We start from the raw sequence: 15,631 nt of genomic DNA, 5'->3' as shown, positions 1-15,631 counted from the left end.
TAAGGTGCTGGTCAGACAGAGACCCATACACCCTGACAACCGTATCCGGTAGCGATCTATCCGCAATCCTATCTAGCCTACGTCCACCTTTTCAACCTCGCACCAAATCTCAAATTCGCACTTCTGAACTTTCGCCACAAGAAGTTACAAGTACACGATGAATCATCATGGAGATCCCTCTCGGAACTGGTTCAACAACGGAATCCCCTGCAGGTTCAAGTACGAAAACAACAAGATACTCGCGATTTTTGGATTCGAGGATATCGACCGAAAAGTCCCAAGAGTCGCGATATGGGTTACTGCCCTTTCCGAGTCTATGTCTCCTGTGAGAGTCGTACTCGACAGGGGAGACAGGGGAGAAGGAGGGGATTCATTCGTAGACGATGAGTCAAGTAAATGTGACACCATGGTGATGACGGGAAAAGACGTGCGCAGTTTGAACGGCTATCAGCTCGATTATGCCAGATCTACGGCTCATATCGACGCAAAATCCTTGCACACTTGGTGCGCTACCAAGGGATTCAAATCCAAACTGAATGAAGAGATGTTGAAAGGGATCGAAATGTCCATGATCCAAGAACATGGGCCTATCCCGTTGGGACCGAAGAGCAAGGCCAAGCAGGAGCAGGGAAAGGCCCGAGGAGGTGGAAATGATCAGAACACTTTGCGAGGCTCTTCCCTCGATGAGACGGTTCCGTCCCGCCTTGACACATCCAATCACTCTTCCCAGTCTTCCGATCCTTCCGTTGAGAGTCTTCAGACTGCCGCAACTGGCTAGCTATGGGGGTTCTCAAGACCTCGCCTGGAAGTGATCGTTGACTGATGACCGATAACTCTGATCTGTAAACCATCCAGGCATGGTCATATTGTTGTATAACCACGGTCATCTTTAGCGGCTGATGTGTAGCATCTTCGTGTCACTACCTGTGTGGGTATCCGTCATTACCGCCTCGGACTTCAAGAGGTAGTGTCCAGAGTACGAGCATTCTTGTGGCCGTTGCGTACAGGAATTCCCGGTCGCCACGCAATCACCAGACCACCAGTCTCCAGACTGAACTGAATTTATGCGACGTATCCCAAGGATTCATACCACCAGACAGACGCTGAATATGAGGTATTTGTTTACTGGATGGGTATGCGTCCGGTCTTGAACATGTGTCTACCAGTACGCCCCCACGCCCACAGCAAGTCGATCTTTAGGTCACGAGATTCCCATTTTCTCATAAGCTATTGCGCGCTCGTAACAGGTAACAAGCCTATACAAAGATCTGGCGTTCCGTAAGGGATGTACCGTCATCTCCGATAAAACCGGTCGCATCTCTCCTCAACATTAGCGCAGACAGTCCGGACTGCGATTCGCCACCCGACGCGACCGGTAGACTGACAGAGACGGCCTCAGTTACTCACCGTGCCATGCATCCGAACAGCATTGTACTGACGTATCGAGTCGTTCATCATGATGTATCATAGGGGAACCTAGGGTATCGGAGGGGAAGCATAACATCCGCACTCTTTCTGACTACATGTCGAGCCTCGAAATACAGGCGCTGGTACGCGTTATGTGTAGTCACACTAAGGTTTCTCATCAGCGCGGGACCTAGAAAGTCGGTAACATGATACCCTGCGTCCAATTGAACACCTACGATAAGGAGTATGACATCAGCATCTGCCAAGAGAAAATGACGCCATAAATATACAAAGGAAGGTATACACCTCGATCAGGCTTCTCAGCGTTCCAACGGTCTATATAAGGCTTAGTCGATGATGCCCATTATGGCAGCCTTTTCATATAATCCCCTCCTATCACTTGTCTCGATCTCATTCTGCATTATTCGCACCGAAGCTAAGCATCGCAAACCGAAACCTCCAGTCCAAGAACGCTCAAGCACCTGATGACATCCAAATACGAGTCCACCGACAACATCTACGCAAATGGAATCTCATGCATTTACTCCATGGAGGACGACAAAGCACAGCTGGAAGTACATACCATATTCGGTTCTAACAGGTACAATGGTAGGCTGCAAATCAGGATCTTTGTGCGCCGACTGTCGAAGTCCTCGGAGCCCACCACTACGATGAAGCTACACGCCACCGAAGGGTTCCACGAAAGCCTGAATGATTACCGTGATGGGGGAAACAGATTGATGGGGATAGAGTCGCTCAGTCTGTTTGGCTACTGGCTCGATGAAGCTACCTCGACTCACGCAGCGACTGCGAAAACTATGATCGATTGGTTCAAAGGAAACAACTTCAAATCTGCGCTGAAACCTCACATGGAATCGGCAATCAAGGAGATGCAAAAAAAGTATCCCAGACGTAAGTGGCCTCCTCTGCCCATCGACTCACACGAGAACAAGCCGGATGTGCACTCGGACAATGGGGGCAGCGATTCGATGGGTAGTGCGGAGAACTCCGACGAAGCTCCGTCCCACGCTGAGACCGCAGGTACCTCCTCTGGAAACTCGGGTCAACTTCCCGACTCCACGCTTGACACCCAAGTCTGTTCCCCAGAAATAGCTGTTCTCGTGACCACGTCGGACAGTCCGTACGATAGTGATCGTTCAGCTTTTGTATGTACCGTTCTAAAGTAGTGATTGATCAGCTTTTGTATGTATTACCAATAGATATTGACCGTTGATATCTCAGATATGACTACATGAACCCCCAAACACGGGTCGGTTACATCCTATTGTTGTTACCTATGTCTCTACTACCCACTACCCATCTTGAATTGAGCTCGTTCGTCATCATCGCATCTCGAGGTCTCTTGTCTGATTTGCGAGAGTCCTGGGCGATTATCACAATCCAGACATTGACCGCTTGTACGCCATGAGCCAAAACACGCAAGAAGCAAACGATCTAATAAATCGAGTGCCCTGCTTTCAGGTTAGACTGAAGCTGAGCAGCCGGCATTTTTTATCCAGAATGTCACGCATATCTTCAAGGCAAGTTGCTACACTGGAGCAGCGCCTCAAGAATAATCTCATTGCACTCAGAGGAAGCGGTTACAATCGCGTCGACTTTTACAAACATGGGGGGACGATTTGCCACCACGCGCTCCCAGTCGACGTGAACGCGCTGAACTACGTCGACGTTTCAGCCCGGATCGACCAAGGACAGAGAGGCGACGCGCCTGATTCGACGGGCAAGGGGGAATCGTATATAATCTGGGCTGAAGACTCAATCCGGATGATCTATCCTTCTCCACTCGATTCTCACCTTCTCACTTCCAGTTGCAGCTTCGCGTCAACCAGGCTTCTCACATCAAAGTAGGATCGACCACAACTTCATCGACATCTCGCCGCATCACTCGTAACCAACAGACCGTTTCAACCGACCCTATCAACGCTATCCACACCTTACAGAATGCCCTCGGACACTTTCCCCGCCTCAGCTACTCTCGCTGCCAATACTGTCCAGTCCGAACCTCAAGGTCCTCGTCGCGCTGCCATCCCGATCGCCATCGTCTTCGGCCTAGCCCTCATCGGCATGGCGTGGACCATCTGCTTCTTCGTCAGACTCCGGAAATACCGAGTTTGGCGTAAACGAGTCAAAGCCGAGGAGAAGAGGACTGGTCGGAAGATCATCCACAACGACGACGATGCCGATGCCGACGGCGAGAGGGAGAAGAGGCGTTGGGACAGGTGTCGCCACCGGGACGCCGAATGGGGTACAGCGGGGATGGGTACGGGCCTGTCCAAGATCCATAAATCCCTCACGTCTTCTCACGGTCAAGATCATGATGAAACTGTCACGCTTCCCGAAGCCATCTACGATCCCACCTTGGACCAGCCCGAACCCCGAAAAGCGATCATCACGTTACAAGAAGACACCGGCTGCGTCCAGCTCACACTGGCTCAACCGGTCCGACCGAACAAGGACGAAATCGTTACCGCCACTACATCTATGACCACTGCTTCTCCTGTTCCGGTCGCTGCGATCCCGAAACCATACCCGGCTGCTACCGCGCCCCGCAAGATCGCCGGTAGACAATTGACCCCCTACCGACATGACAAACCGTTACCTTGCGTGTCTTCACCCGTACCTACCTCCTCCCCGGTATCGCATCCTATCGCATACCCATACGCACCCTCAGTAGGAAGCCCCAACCCGAGTGTAATCTCCAGCGCAAGCGCAGACCTCAGCCCTGCTCTGATCACAGCCCCGGTCGCCCAAGACTACCGCCGTACCACCCTCTCTCAAGTTCAATACGCCCCCTCAAGCCCTTCGTTTGTCAGCTCGGTATTCTCCAACCCTCCCGAAGGTCGTCGGGCCAAAGCATCAAAGCTTCCTCCGTCCGCCATCTCAGCTTCAGCTTCAGGAAGATCGAATGCGAATGCTCCTTGGCCCGTTCTGACCCGGGAACCTCAGCGGGCGTCGGGGTGGAGCATGTACCTTGACTGAATGGGATTTTCCTTGATTAGTCAAGCCTCGTCGAGGTCCGACTGGGACCGGTGGTGATGAGAGATCCGAATTCGATTAGAATCGATCGAGGAAGGAAGGATAGATGACTGAAATAGGAACCGGTTTTTACCTGAAAGGAAATGTGAATCAAGAACCCTCACTACGTATTTATAGCTCAATGAAACCGTATGGAATCCGAAATTTTTGAATGATGTGTCACCGAGTCGCATTTCCATCGTCCCAGGCGAAATGGGCAAAGTAGTGCGACTTATTCACAATACTCGCACGATAACGTCGATATCGAGCGTGCACCTCGGGCGATGGCAAAACCGTCAGACTGTCTCCGACGAAGACGGAGCGACATCCTTGCCTTGCCCCTTCGAAACCCTAACGTAATCTGGTCGCCTAGAGTAAGATATCGTCCTGAAGTCCGATGAGCTGGCTGCCGTTGTCGGTTCGAACGCAGTTTCCGTAACCCGACTTCTTCGATCGGGTGGGGTATTTAGCCGGGAATTATGTCATGTGAGAAGTGCGTCTTGATTAATACATGATAATTACTGTTCTGTAAGAGGAATCGATCAGCAACTCAAGAATCGTTGCGGAAAATCCTTGCATATCGACACGTACCAATCAACAACACGGATCTGGAATATCTCGCGGCCCCATCTAGATGTCTTTTCGCTACAAGTGCTTTCAAAGGTAACGGATTGGCAGGAAGGCCGATCAGCACAGAAGCTGGTTATCTTTCATACCCTGGAAGCCTCTGAGCTTACCTTTGGTCATATCGTACGGTCCGATCCACCTGTATCTGGCTTCCTCTCCGTCATCTATATGTCTTGCTGTGGTTACTTATCGATGGCGGCCTTTCGAATGGTACCGATACAAATCCTATGTATCGATAGACACGAGTAACAGTCCTCCATTAATCAGCCTTGCAGATCCGACTTTATCTAGCCTTCAAGCTTACCGTCATATTCCCGTGCCCATCTCCCTCACTCCTCATCTAGATGACCAACCTCCCCAATCCAGCCCCCAAGAATCCGAGCCCTAGCAACACCTGCAACCTCCCCCCGACAATCGACCCTCCCTTTCTGCGGACCTTGTCAAACACCCCGTCCTGGTAAGCCAAGTACAAGGCGTACGAGCCTACTCCTCCAAAGGTTGCCGCTCCTGTCAATCGGCAAGGAAGGCAGTCTTTGGCCTGGACGGCCGGGGCGACCGGGGCGGTAGGACTCGATGTGGGAGGTATAGAGGTTTGCGCTGAAGTCATGATTGATCAGGGAGACTAGGTACGGCAGTCCTAGCTGCGAGCTGTTTCTGTATAGGAGGGTGCGGTAATGACATGTCGTCACGACCCGTATCGGATATGATTGTCGAGATGTCGAGAAATGCTTTCGAGCTTGATCATGAGCTCTTGCGAAGTGCGAAGGTCTGAATTGCTCCCGCCGAAAAGTTACACATCGTACATGGATCGACCGAGACCAGAAGAACGCAAAGCTCATCGATAGGATATCACCACAACCAAAAAAGAGGATACCATATACATCTAGACCACCTTCCTCACCACCTCCTTGATGGGCCGCCACACAGCTCATCGCTTCCCCCTGCCCCTACCACCCCCACCCCTGCCCCCACGTCCACCCGCACCTCCTCTCCCCCCACCTCCAGACAACCTGTCCACCCGTTCTTGGAACCTGAGCGCCTTTCTGACGTTGACGTCCGCATCCCCCGTCTTGGGCTTGCCGATGATGTTGGCGATATGCATGGCCGAGTCTTTTTCCGAGGAGAACTCCGGGGCCGAGGTCGGGGCGAACTGCGGGTTCGGGTTACGATATGAAGAGAATGCGGAAGAACAATAGTGCAGGAGAAGAAGATACCAAACGCGTCAAATCAGCTTTCTACACCACATTTGCACATCAATACCTCCAAACCGCAAAACTGACCTTTCGCTTGACCCCCTTGATCTTCGGCTCCCCCTCGATCTTCTTATCAAACTTGCCCATCGAAGCCGTCGCCGTCCTACTCAGTGCCATGCTCCTGTCCAACTCTTCCTTCCTCGCCTCCCTCAACGTCTTTTTCTGCGCCTGACTCAGAGTAGAGACCCCAGATCGGGTAGAAGAGGTCGCATTGGAAGTAGTGGAGGCGGTGGCAGCGAGGGCGTCGGCGGCGTTACGGGCGGCTTGACGGGTGTTCTTCTCGATACGCTCTTTACGGGCTTTACGGGCCGTGGCGATCGGGTCGTGGTCGGCCTCTACGGGAGTTCGAACGTGAGATAAGAAGGTAGGTGTGTACAAAGAGGACAGAAAGAGCGACGGAAGAGGATACAAAGAACGTTACGCGATCAGCTCGCTGCAACGACAACGTGTTTATGCCAAAACCACAAGACTTCGAAACTCACCATCGCCCTGCTTGACCTCCCTAATCCAAGCCTCCTCCACATCCTTATTCTTCCCCCCCTTACCCCACCTAGGAACCCAATCGCTCAAATCCTCATCCCAAACCATCTTGTCCTTCTTCTTATGACTGATCCCCTTTTCTTTCGCGAACCGTTCCCACTTGGTCAACGGTTTCGGTTTAGGTAAATGTTTTTCCCTTGGGAGGATGGCGTGCGAGTGTGAAACTGGCAGTTGGGCGAACGGGCCTGTTGGGGTTCGGGTGAGGGGGAGGGTGAAGAGGGTTTGGAGGAGGTGTTGGGTCGTACGGGTGGATCGGTCGAGGAGGTAGGCCTCGAGGTCGGTTCTATTGACGTTTGCATAATTGACGTCGTAAACGGCACAGCAGAGGAAATAAAAGTACGAGACAAGAATCAGAAACAAGGATTAGTTCGACGCTTTCCACAAAGAACAGATAGAATCAGGCCAGAGAGACCCAAAAACGCACGCATATTCGGGATCGTCCGTAGGTTCCTCGTCGAACGCGGTCAAGATGGCCGGGTCGACGGTGATGACCGAATCATCCGTGGCTTGTTGAGCCGAGCTGTTTCGAGATCACCGCACCATGAAGTACATAGTTCCAAGGTTGTAATGGAGCCGACGTGGATTGCATTCCCGGATTTGGGTGCAGGTTAAGAGAGGCAAGAAGAAGATCAAGATCAGCCAGAGCTACGACGTGGCTAGAAGTAGACCGGCGAGAGGACTGACAATCGTGCCGCATGGGCTGCCAAGTCTGCCGAGACGTCCATCTTAGCTAGTTCTGTATGTGTGTATAGTGTATTGCAGCAACTGATAATTACCAGGTTGAATCCTAACGGATTATACGACTTTGAGCAAGGTCGATGCAAATAATCAAAGCCAAAGTCTAGGGCGACGCGTATCACACTGCAATGAGGGGCGACGTGTACGTACAGATCATACCGTCAAGATGACGGCATTCTTACCGAGATCATGCCGTTATTGAGAAAGCCTCCGAGACCTCGGTCATCCCGGCGTCGACCGAAGCTGGAATTCCAATTAAACATCCGGTCGATCACGCCATCACGCTCGGAAGTAAAATAACGCATATTCGACTTTGCGTGGACGGGGTAAAAGTCGGGTTGATCAGCAATTGAGGACGTTGTTGTTGATAATCCTCGACGAGGACTCTCTTGACAATCACTCGAGCATTCTTCTAAGCAGGCAGAGAGTCATATAAATCAGCTACGATATACTGCCACCAAATAATACTAAGATCGTGAATCACTTATCGAAACAAACAAGATACAAAAGCAGACCTACAACCCAATATGACCACCCTCGCCTCACCCCAATTCTCACCCGAAGAGATCGACCAGATCAACCGGGACCTGGCTGGAAAGACGCCGCAAGAGATCCTCACCTGGGCTATCGACAATGTCAAGGGACTGTACCAGACGACGGCTTTCGGACTGTGAGTGTGGTCTTTTCTATTAGCCTTCATTGGATTCCAGACTTGAGAGATTGTATTGGCGAGTAAGGGTCGTGTGACTGATGTGACATTTGGCTGGTGTGAGATAGGACCGGACTGGCAGCGCTGGATATGATCTCCAAGATCTCACTCGAACGTAACGAGATCCACATGGTGCCCCTCGTGAGTCTTACCTCCACTTATGGTTCCACCTCGTGTGTCGGCCCCATACCTCATGCTGACCACCGTTCTCATCCCTTCGCCTTTCGTAGATCTTCCTGGACACCCTCTACCATTTCAAGGAGACCACCGACCTAGCCCAACTAGCCTCCGACACCTACCTCGCCCCCCTCCACACCTACACCCCCCAAAACGCCTCTTCCCCCTCATCCTTCGAAGCGCAATACGGCCCCCGTCTCTGGGAGACCGACGAAGACTCTTACGACTACCTCGTCAAAGTAGAACCCGCTCAGCGGGCCTACGAAGAATTAGGGGTGAAGGCGGTGGTGACGGGCCGAAGGAAGAGTCAGGGAGAAGAGAGGGCTGGGTTGAAGGTGGTAGAGGTGGATGAGAGGGGGTTGATCAAGGTCAACCCGTTGATAGAGTGGAGTTTCGGGCAGGTTAAGGAGTATATCGATAAAGAGTAAGTACAAGTCCAGCTCAGTTTTAGCTCGAGGATATGGGACCTGTTTGCATCAAGGGATCGTCGCTCATGTTCATTGTATGAACGTATTAGGAACGTCCCTTACAACCCTCTCCTAGACCAAGGCTACCGCTCAATCGGCGACTGGCACTCTACAGCCAAACCCGACCCCTCCGCCACCTCGACTTCCAACGGGGACGCCGGCGAACGAGCGGGCAGATGGCAAGGGAAGAAAAAGTCCGAATGTGGGCTCCACAAGGATTATTTCCAGATGAAGCGGGCTTTCGAGGAGAAGAGACGGGAGGCGGTCGAGGTTGCTCAGGATAATGGGGTGGATGTGAAGGTGTAAGGTGTGAGGTGCGAGTTTGTGGATTGGGCGAGTTTGGTCGCACAGGCGGGATAGGAGAAGCGCGCAGGGAGACGCAGCCGAGATGAGACGTTTGGGAGGCGTTGTAAGAGATGTCTATAGTACCCCTTTGTATACACTCACTGTCCGGTATACGATCATACTTATTCCGATGATTGACCCTCAAAAGGCGAGATTTGAGCTGATCGAATGGACATCTCTTCCACAACCTCATCGCTCGATCTTACGGCAGAAAAGCTTCCGGCTGCACTGAATCTTCGGAAGTAATTCGTGGAAGCTAGGTCGAGCTCGAATCGTCATTCAACTTGCTCGACAACTATATGATTTACATCTCGTTGCTTTTGGCACTTGCCCATGTCACGTACAGATACAACACCTCCTATTTATACGTTACGGTTCAGGAAGACGTCCTGATCATGTCCATCAACACGCTTTTCACGGTGGGGAACCGTCAGATGAGCAGCATCCAGCGAGATCTGCAAGCGATGGAAGCCGGTGATGACGGTGCAGCTATCCAAGGTATGCATACGGACTCAAAGGGATATCTGTCCTTGAGAGAAGTTGAGGCTGTGATACTGAATACTCGTATCTGTTGTTATGCTGCTGGAATAGGCCAGATATCTACCACCCTCACTGCCTTTTCCCGCCTGATCGACGACTATTCCCGTCAAGCTTCCTCCCCCAACACCCCTGCCGACAAACGAGAAAAAGCTCAACGCCGAGCCCAGCAATTCAGGGAAGAACATACCAACCTCAAAAATCTGTTCGAAAAACGTAAACAGGACGCAGCGGAGCGGTCGAGACAAAACTTGCTAGGTGCAGGGGGGAGCACCAGCGTCAGCGTCGGGATGGGAGCCAGAGGAAACCTCGGCCCGAGATTACGTCCCAACGCCCCTCCCACCCCTTTAGGGGACTCGTTCTCCGAATCCCCTTTCGCCTCTTCTTCAAATAACTCAAACGGAATGGGGATGGGCAACGACGCTCGGACGGAGCACGCCCTGTCCGAACACACCTTTATCCAGCGTTCCGAGAACGCGATCGACGACTACCTCTTACAAGGAAAAGCCGTACTCGACAACCTGGTCGAACAGCGCGAGATATTACGGCGGTCCAAGAGGGGTCTACGCGGGGTCGGGGAGACGTTGGGGTTGAGTAGGGAAACGATCGGATGGGTGGAAAGGAGGACGTGAGTACATTCCGTATGGCCGGGTGATACCGAAACATGAATCGCCTATATTGTTGATCATGCTCATTTCGAACCCAATTTGCTTTGTTTTTCGTCCTGTAGAGCACAAGACTGGTGGATATTCTGCGGGGGAGCCGTCTTCACGTTGATCATGTTTGGAGTGATATACCACTACCTCGGGTAGATACGGCATGACGAGAAATACAACGACAAACGATACCGAAGCGATCGCGATCATGGGCCTTGTCTTTTGCTACCTTGGGCTTCTTGTTAGAGTTGTAATCAGTATATTGTTCTTCGTCAATAGATGTGATTTAGCCTGAACGTCGAAGTCATTGTACACGTCGGCGAGGTACGAGGTACTCTACTACGAATTGTGACTTGTGACTATCGTCTTTGCTAATGAGCTTGGTGTGCAATCAATGTTCATGTGATCTCTTGCTCTGGTGTGGATCTTCCCTATTCTCCTCTCCAGCCGGCTGCTTCTTTAAACCACTTCCACGAAGCCCATGATGAGCAGCCTCTTTGCGCTCTAGTTGATGACCCTCCCTGTCCTCATGGCTAGTCTCCCTCTCACGTTCTTCTCTCTCCATGATAGCTCTCTCTTGGGCCTTGATGTCATCCTCAGGCAAAGATGCTGCTTCCTTTATTAAGAGCGGCTCAACGTCCTGCGCCGGTAACGTGGTACACCATGGACGCATCGGCTGCAGCCGTTTGATCTCGTTCTCACCCTCCTTGTTGGGACAGTCCACCTCGTGCATGTCAAACCTTTAAGTGGGGTCGTCAGTATTGGGAAAGGGGGAGGGAGGTATTCGGAGCAGATTACTGGTTGATGGGCCTTCTTGTCTATTCATCGCCTGTTAGCCGACTTCGGAACTAAAGCGGGCGATCGAGTTGTGAGGACAGTTGAGATTGCCCTGTCAATCGAAACCTTCGTTGATGCATGTCATATGAGGCGTACATAGTCGTCAGACGTTTTCCAAGAGTCATCTTCATCGGGTATGATCGTTACGAGTTTGTCGTCAGCGCGTGTGGGAGGCAGTATTGTCTGTGACAACCTCATCGGCCCCACAAACTTCTCCCTTGGTCGTTCATTTCTGCGAGTGGTGTCTCGCCCTCATCGTAACTTCCGTCCTGGCTGGCGGCTTGGCTGATACCGGACGCTCTACGGAGCGAGAAACCGGACAGCCAAGATCCCCTAGCAGATGCGGGAGGAGACCGTGTTGGCGTATTGGGCGAAATCGGGTTGCCCTGGGCTTCGTAAGGGTCGAGATAGCGTTTGAAAGTCGGCGTCAAGGGCGATCCGGTATGGCTGGTCGTCCGTTTTGGATGAGCGTAAATATCCTGAGATTGAGGTTCGGAAATGGCAGAGTCTGTAATTCACCATCGAAAGCATGTAAGCGCAATAGCGATACAGATTCCTGCGCAAAATCACTCACAAGAGGTCCTGTTGAGCAATTTGTTGACATTCGCCGGTCGCTCAGGAGTTTGTTCCATCCGAGCCTGTCCGTTGATTTCGATTGATGCGAGCGGAGCGCGGGGCGATCGATGGGCAGACTCCATCTGATTCAATCTGAGATTGGCAGCGCGTTGATTCAGCGTGAGCCATTCCACAAAGTCGCCAGGTCGCTTTTGCAACTGCTTAGTGCTCCTGATGTTATAGCCCATAGGTCGTGACGATGAATAGCTCGCAGGCGAAGACGGTCGACCGTCCAGTCGGGTCTGCCCTGAATGACCAGCCAGGAGGTTCATATTCTTGGTTGCCGTTGGAACGGCAGCGAGGAATTGCTGGGAGGGAATGGCGAATGGTATATTGAAGCGACTGTCTTCAAGGTCGGTAGTGCTTGGTTTAGGCACAGAAGGGCGATACTCAGAAAGACCGATATCGACATCGAAAAGGCTGTCCAGGTTGGCGACCAGACGTGATTGTTTTTCGTCTAGCGATCCCCCTGGCGAAACCGTCCGGGACACTTGACGCTGCGAGACTTCACGTTGGATTCCCTCAACCCCCTCTTTGACGCGTTTCCTGTCCCAATCGCGTACAAGTTGTTGGAGGTACTGGGAACATTCCTCGCTCATCCTCGGCTCGTTGACTTCGTGGCGATAGTCCTTGACTGCCCTCCTCAGCTGTAGAGGATTCAGAGACTGTAGTTGCGGGACCGTAGCCACCAGCATGTCAAAGTCTGACAATTGCGATGAGCATTGTAGCCACTGAGAAGATCGAGGCAAGCGGTATTTTCTCAACGACCCAGATCTGCACCCGCAAGACGCAACTGAGGCTCACCTGCAAGAGCTGCAAGATTCGTTCAAAATGCTTGGTATAGAGCGACGATGGCAAAGAACTGGCTTTGACCCATTCTGCGATCAGTTCCAGATTCATCTTGATCTGCAGGGCTTTGCTCCGACTGAGGTACTTCTTGCCACCCGTCATGATGCCATTGAACATCTCCGCTGCCATCCAGCACAGGAGTTGCGAGAAGATCTGAATGATCAGCGCAGGGTTAATCTCGTATAGCTCGAGCACGAGCAGGGTGCCCGAGAGGATATCGATCATCGTTGAGGGTGACTCGACATTCTCGGCCATGAACATCGAGGCAGCTTGACGTCCAGCTCTTGAGGGAGTGCCTGTTGCAAATTGATCCGCTCGCGTGTCGACCTGTAGCGACGATCGATTGCCGCTCCTGCCTGCGGGTGAGGATTGCATGAATCCCATAGGTGTCGTAGGCGATCCCGGCGTAGTATTGAACAAACTCGCCACGTGAGGCGCGCTGACCCTCTGCTGCTTTTTCCGTCCGGTAATGCTCTTGAATATGGACCATTCGTCATCGAACTGCACATCCTCCTCGATGGTTTCGCAATCGAGCATGGACGCTTCCAGGATCCGGTGCATTTTGCCTTCCGTGCAACGAGTGATGTGTACTGGCGGGAAATAACAGGACTTTCAGCACTGTTTTTCTTCTTCGACAAAGTGCTCTTATTCACCCTGCATGGAATTCAGCATCTCGCGCAGCATTTCCAGTAACCCCCTTTGCTCGCAGACACTCAGCAACCCCGGATCCGATTGGATAAGGTGGATCAAGATCGTAATGTTGTAGGTCCAGAATGCCAGCATCGGCAACGAATCGGCCCCGCTCTGGTCAAACATCACAACCCCGTAAGCATGACCTCCGAATGAGCTGATTCGCACATCGACTCACATGCGAGACCTCCTCGATGGCAATACTCGCTCCCTCTAGCACGCAGTGCAAAAGATCCTCCTGATCCTGACATCGATACGCAGCGTACCGTGCTAGGAGGTAGATGACGTTGGCCGGCAAGGTCCGTTTGACCAGCGGATAGCATTGCGGTGCATAGTTGGAGATGATGACGTCCAGGATGATTTCGATTTGGGTGGAATCTCCCGCAATGAAGGACGCTTCGTCGATGCTCTTGAACCTCTGCGTCGTAAGGAGATTGTGATGAGTACGGCTACAGCTCGTCGATCTACTTGTCCTGAACTCACCGTACGACGCGGCGTCTGTAGCGTATCGTCCATACCATCATCGGAAGCACCGCTTGACCGAAGATCATAATCCACTTGATCGTGATCCGACGATCCCGTGAAGACATCCCGATCCCGCTCAGGCCCATCGTCCAAGAGGTTGTCCAGCCCAAGTATCTCGTCCATAGCCTCATCGTCTTCGTCGTCCTCGCCATCATCGTCCTCCTGCTCGTCTTCAGAACTTTCGTCTTCCTCATCATCCATCGCGACCCGCCGCCTGACCCGAAGCTGCACGTCGTCCCGTGTCCACCTGGTCTCATAATCCCTCATCAAGTAAGCCGCCTCATCCTCTCCCATCCCCATGTTCAAAAGCCTCATCCTCACTCCCAGATCCACCTGTTCGTCTTCCGCCTTCTTCCTATCCCTCTGCGCTTTCCTCTCCCGAGCAGCCCGCTTCAACCGTCGATTCCGTTCCAGAGCTCGTAATCGTCTATCCCGAAGTGCGGTATCCCCATGATCAGGCTCATTCGGCTCCTCAGTCGCAACCGAAAAGTTGGGCGAAAAGTTCGTCTGCGGAGAACCGCTCTTCATGCTCATCTCTTCTTGCAAATTACTCGGTCCACTCGTGCTTGCTGCTTGTGGTGACAAGACCCCCGAATTTGGATCAGGGCTCATCATCGCCGCGGCTTCCCCGACTCCGTTAAGGAGATCGGTAACGTCTTCCCGTCCTGGCATGCCTTCAACTATATCGAGAGCCGTTAGGCCTTTGCTGGTCGTCCATGAAGGATTACATCCCCGAGTTAGGAGGAAAGAGACCAAAGGTGGGCTTGCTAATAGCGCAGCGAGGTGTAACGGGGTCCAAGAGTGTGCTATCAAGAAGATATCACGAACCCATCAACAACCGTATCTCCGCTCTCCCCAAATCAAGCCAAAACAAAGGGAAATCGACTGTACTCACTCGGAATTACCTTCCCATACTCGTCCTTTCCCGGTGGCCACATGACCCCCCACCGTCCGACCAACGTCCAAACCAACGTCTCCCTCGCTTCCCTCCCCGCGCTCGCTACGATGGCCATCCCGACGATCGTGTGCCTGTCTTCGTCCCTGAAATCCCTGACTATCTTGTCCAGCATGTTTCCCTAGTTTTATCATCATGACATATTTTGATTTGAAAGGATCGTCAGCTGCAACAATTCATCGCGATTGCATGAAAATCGAGGATGTAGAGCAAAAGAGGGGGAGTACTTACCAGATCTCCGTCCAAGCCCACAAGCCAATCCAAGATATCCGGCTCAAACCTCCCTATACTCCATCGTAACGCATCCCCCAACCCCACCCTCAACCTCTCCTCGGCTTCTTCCCTCTCCTCAGTCCCACTTTGATTCTGCTCTGGATCTAGGTCTCGGGAAGCGTCCATCAGCCTGAGCGGGTTGGAGAGGAGATCATTTCCCGTAGAGGAGGTAGAGGCGTTACGGTAAGCTGTGACGAGCTCTTCGAGAGCTTGGATGGTTAGGGGCTGAGAGCGTTTGAATGAGGATCCTCTCCTGTAACAGGTGATACCGATGATGACGAGGCATTGAGGTTCAGCTTCGGCCTTATCGACAAATGGATTTAGAGAAAGAGGGAGGACTTACCTGCCTGCGAGCGGTGGCCGGAGGTGTGGTCGTGATCTTTCTGGCGATGAGA

At 52.3% G+C, this 15,631-nt stretch overlaps 8 protein-coding genes across 8 annotated transcripts; 5 read left to right on the top strand and 3 right to left on the bottom strand.

Annotated features, from left to right (window-relative positions):
* Positions 1–9: 9 nt before the first annotated feature.
* On the top strand, positions 10–847 carry HD553DRAFT_313006 (uncharacterized protein). Its single transcript, XM_046180176.1, has one exon. It carries the CDS (start codon positions 158–160, stop codon positions 776–778), a length of 621 nt encoding a protein of 206 aa, XP_046036107.1. The 5' UTR covers positions 10–157; the 3' UTR covers positions 779–847.
* Positions 848–1,892: 1,045 nt separating this feature from the next.
* On the top strand, positions 1,893–2,663 carry HD553DRAFT_324584 (uncharacterized protein; the record flags this gene model as incomplete). Its single annotated transcript, XM_046181507.1, has 2 exons — positions 1,893–2,573; positions 2,628–2,663. 2 exons carry the CDS (start codon positions 1,893–1,895, stop codon positions 2,661–2,663), a joined length of 717 nt encoding a protein of 238 aa, XP_046036106.1.
* Positions 2,664–3,369: 706 nt separating this feature from the next.
* Positions 3,370–4,531, top strand: HD553DRAFT_357051 (uncharacterized protein; the record flags this gene model as incomplete). Its single annotated transcript, XM_046183864.1, has 1 exon — positions 3,370–4,531. One exon carries the CDS (start codon positions 3,370–3,372, stop codon positions 4,405–4,407), a length of 1,038 nt encoding a protein of 345 aa, XP_046036105.1. The 3' UTR covers positions 4,408–4,531.
* An 828-nt stretch (positions 4,532–5,359) lies between these two features.
* HD553DRAFT_51647 (uncharacterized protein) lies at positions 5,360–5,773 on the bottom strand. The gene has a single exon (XM_046184283.1). It carries the CDS (start codon positions 5,675–5,677, stop codon positions 5,411–5,413), a length of 267 nt encoding a protein of 88 aa, XP_046036104.1. The 5' UTR covers positions 5,678–5,773; the 3' UTR covers positions 5,360–5,410.
* Positions 5,774–5,998: 225 nt separating this feature from the next.
* On the bottom strand, positions 5,999–7,622 carry HD553DRAFT_331767 (ribosome biogenesis regulatory protein-domain-containing protein; the record flags this gene model as incomplete). Its single annotated transcript, XM_046182032.1, has 5 exons — positions 7,548–7,622; positions 7,288–7,383; positions 6,806–7,146; positions 6,351–6,658; positions 5,999–6,220 (listed from the first exon to the last, which is right to left on the bottom strand). Exons 1-5 carry the CDS (start codon positions 7,586–7,588, stop codon positions 5,999–6,001), a joined length of 1,008 nt encoding a protein of 335 aa, XP_046036103.1. The 5' UTR covers positions 7,589–7,622.
* A 362-nt stretch (positions 7,623–7,984) lies between these two features.
* On the top strand, positions 7,985–9,430 carry HD553DRAFT_297157 (putative phosphoadenylyl-sulfate reductase). The gene is made up of 4 exons (XM_046178537.1): positions 7,985–8,271; positions 8,379–8,451; positions 8,541–8,911; positions 9,005–9,430. The coding sequence occupies exons 1-4, from the start codon at positions 8,129–8,131 to the stop codon at positions 9,258–9,260; spliced, it is 843 nt and encodes a 280-aa protein (XP_046036102.1). The 5' UTR covers positions 7,985–8,128; the 3' UTR covers positions 9,261–9,430.
* A 198-nt stretch (positions 9,431–9,628) lies between these two features.
* Positions 9,629–10,825, top strand: HD553DRAFT_312999 (uncharacterized protein). Its single transcript, XM_046180175.1, has 3 exons — positions 9,629–9,797; positions 9,891–10,464; positions 10,567–10,825. The coding sequence occupies exons 1-3, from the start codon at positions 9,695–9,697 to the stop codon at positions 10,646–10,648; spliced, it is 759 nt and encodes a 252-aa protein (XP_046036101.1). The 5' UTR covers positions 9,629–9,694; the 3' UTR covers positions 10,649–10,825.
* A 1,070-nt stretch (positions 10,826–11,895) lies between these two features.
* Positions 11,896–14,806, bottom strand: HD553DRAFT_273009 (DIL domain-containing protein; the record flags this gene model as incomplete). Its single annotated transcript, XM_046177800.1, has 6 exons — positions 11,896–12,675; positions 12,749–13,383; positions 13,447–13,597; positions 13,662–13,901; positions 14,228–14,479; positions 14,642–14,806. Coding segments are annotated over 6 exons (2,223 nt in total), but the record flags the coding sequence as incomplete, so codon positions are not given.
* Between the last annotated feature and the right edge of the window lie 825 nt (positions 14,807–15,631).

The sequence above is a fragment of the Filobasidium floriforme genome (assembly GCF_021052385.1).
Source record: "Filobasidium floriforme strain CBS 6241 chromosome Unknown HD553scaffold_13, whole genome shotgun sequence".
In the NCBI taxonomy this organism is placed as follows: domain Eukaryota; kingdom Fungi; phylum Basidiomycota; class Tremellomycetes; order Filobasidiales; family Filobasidiaceae; genus Filobasidium; species Filobasidium floriforme.
Note: the sequence above shows the minus strand (reverse complement) of the source record. Positions and strands in the feature narration are given on the sequence as shown.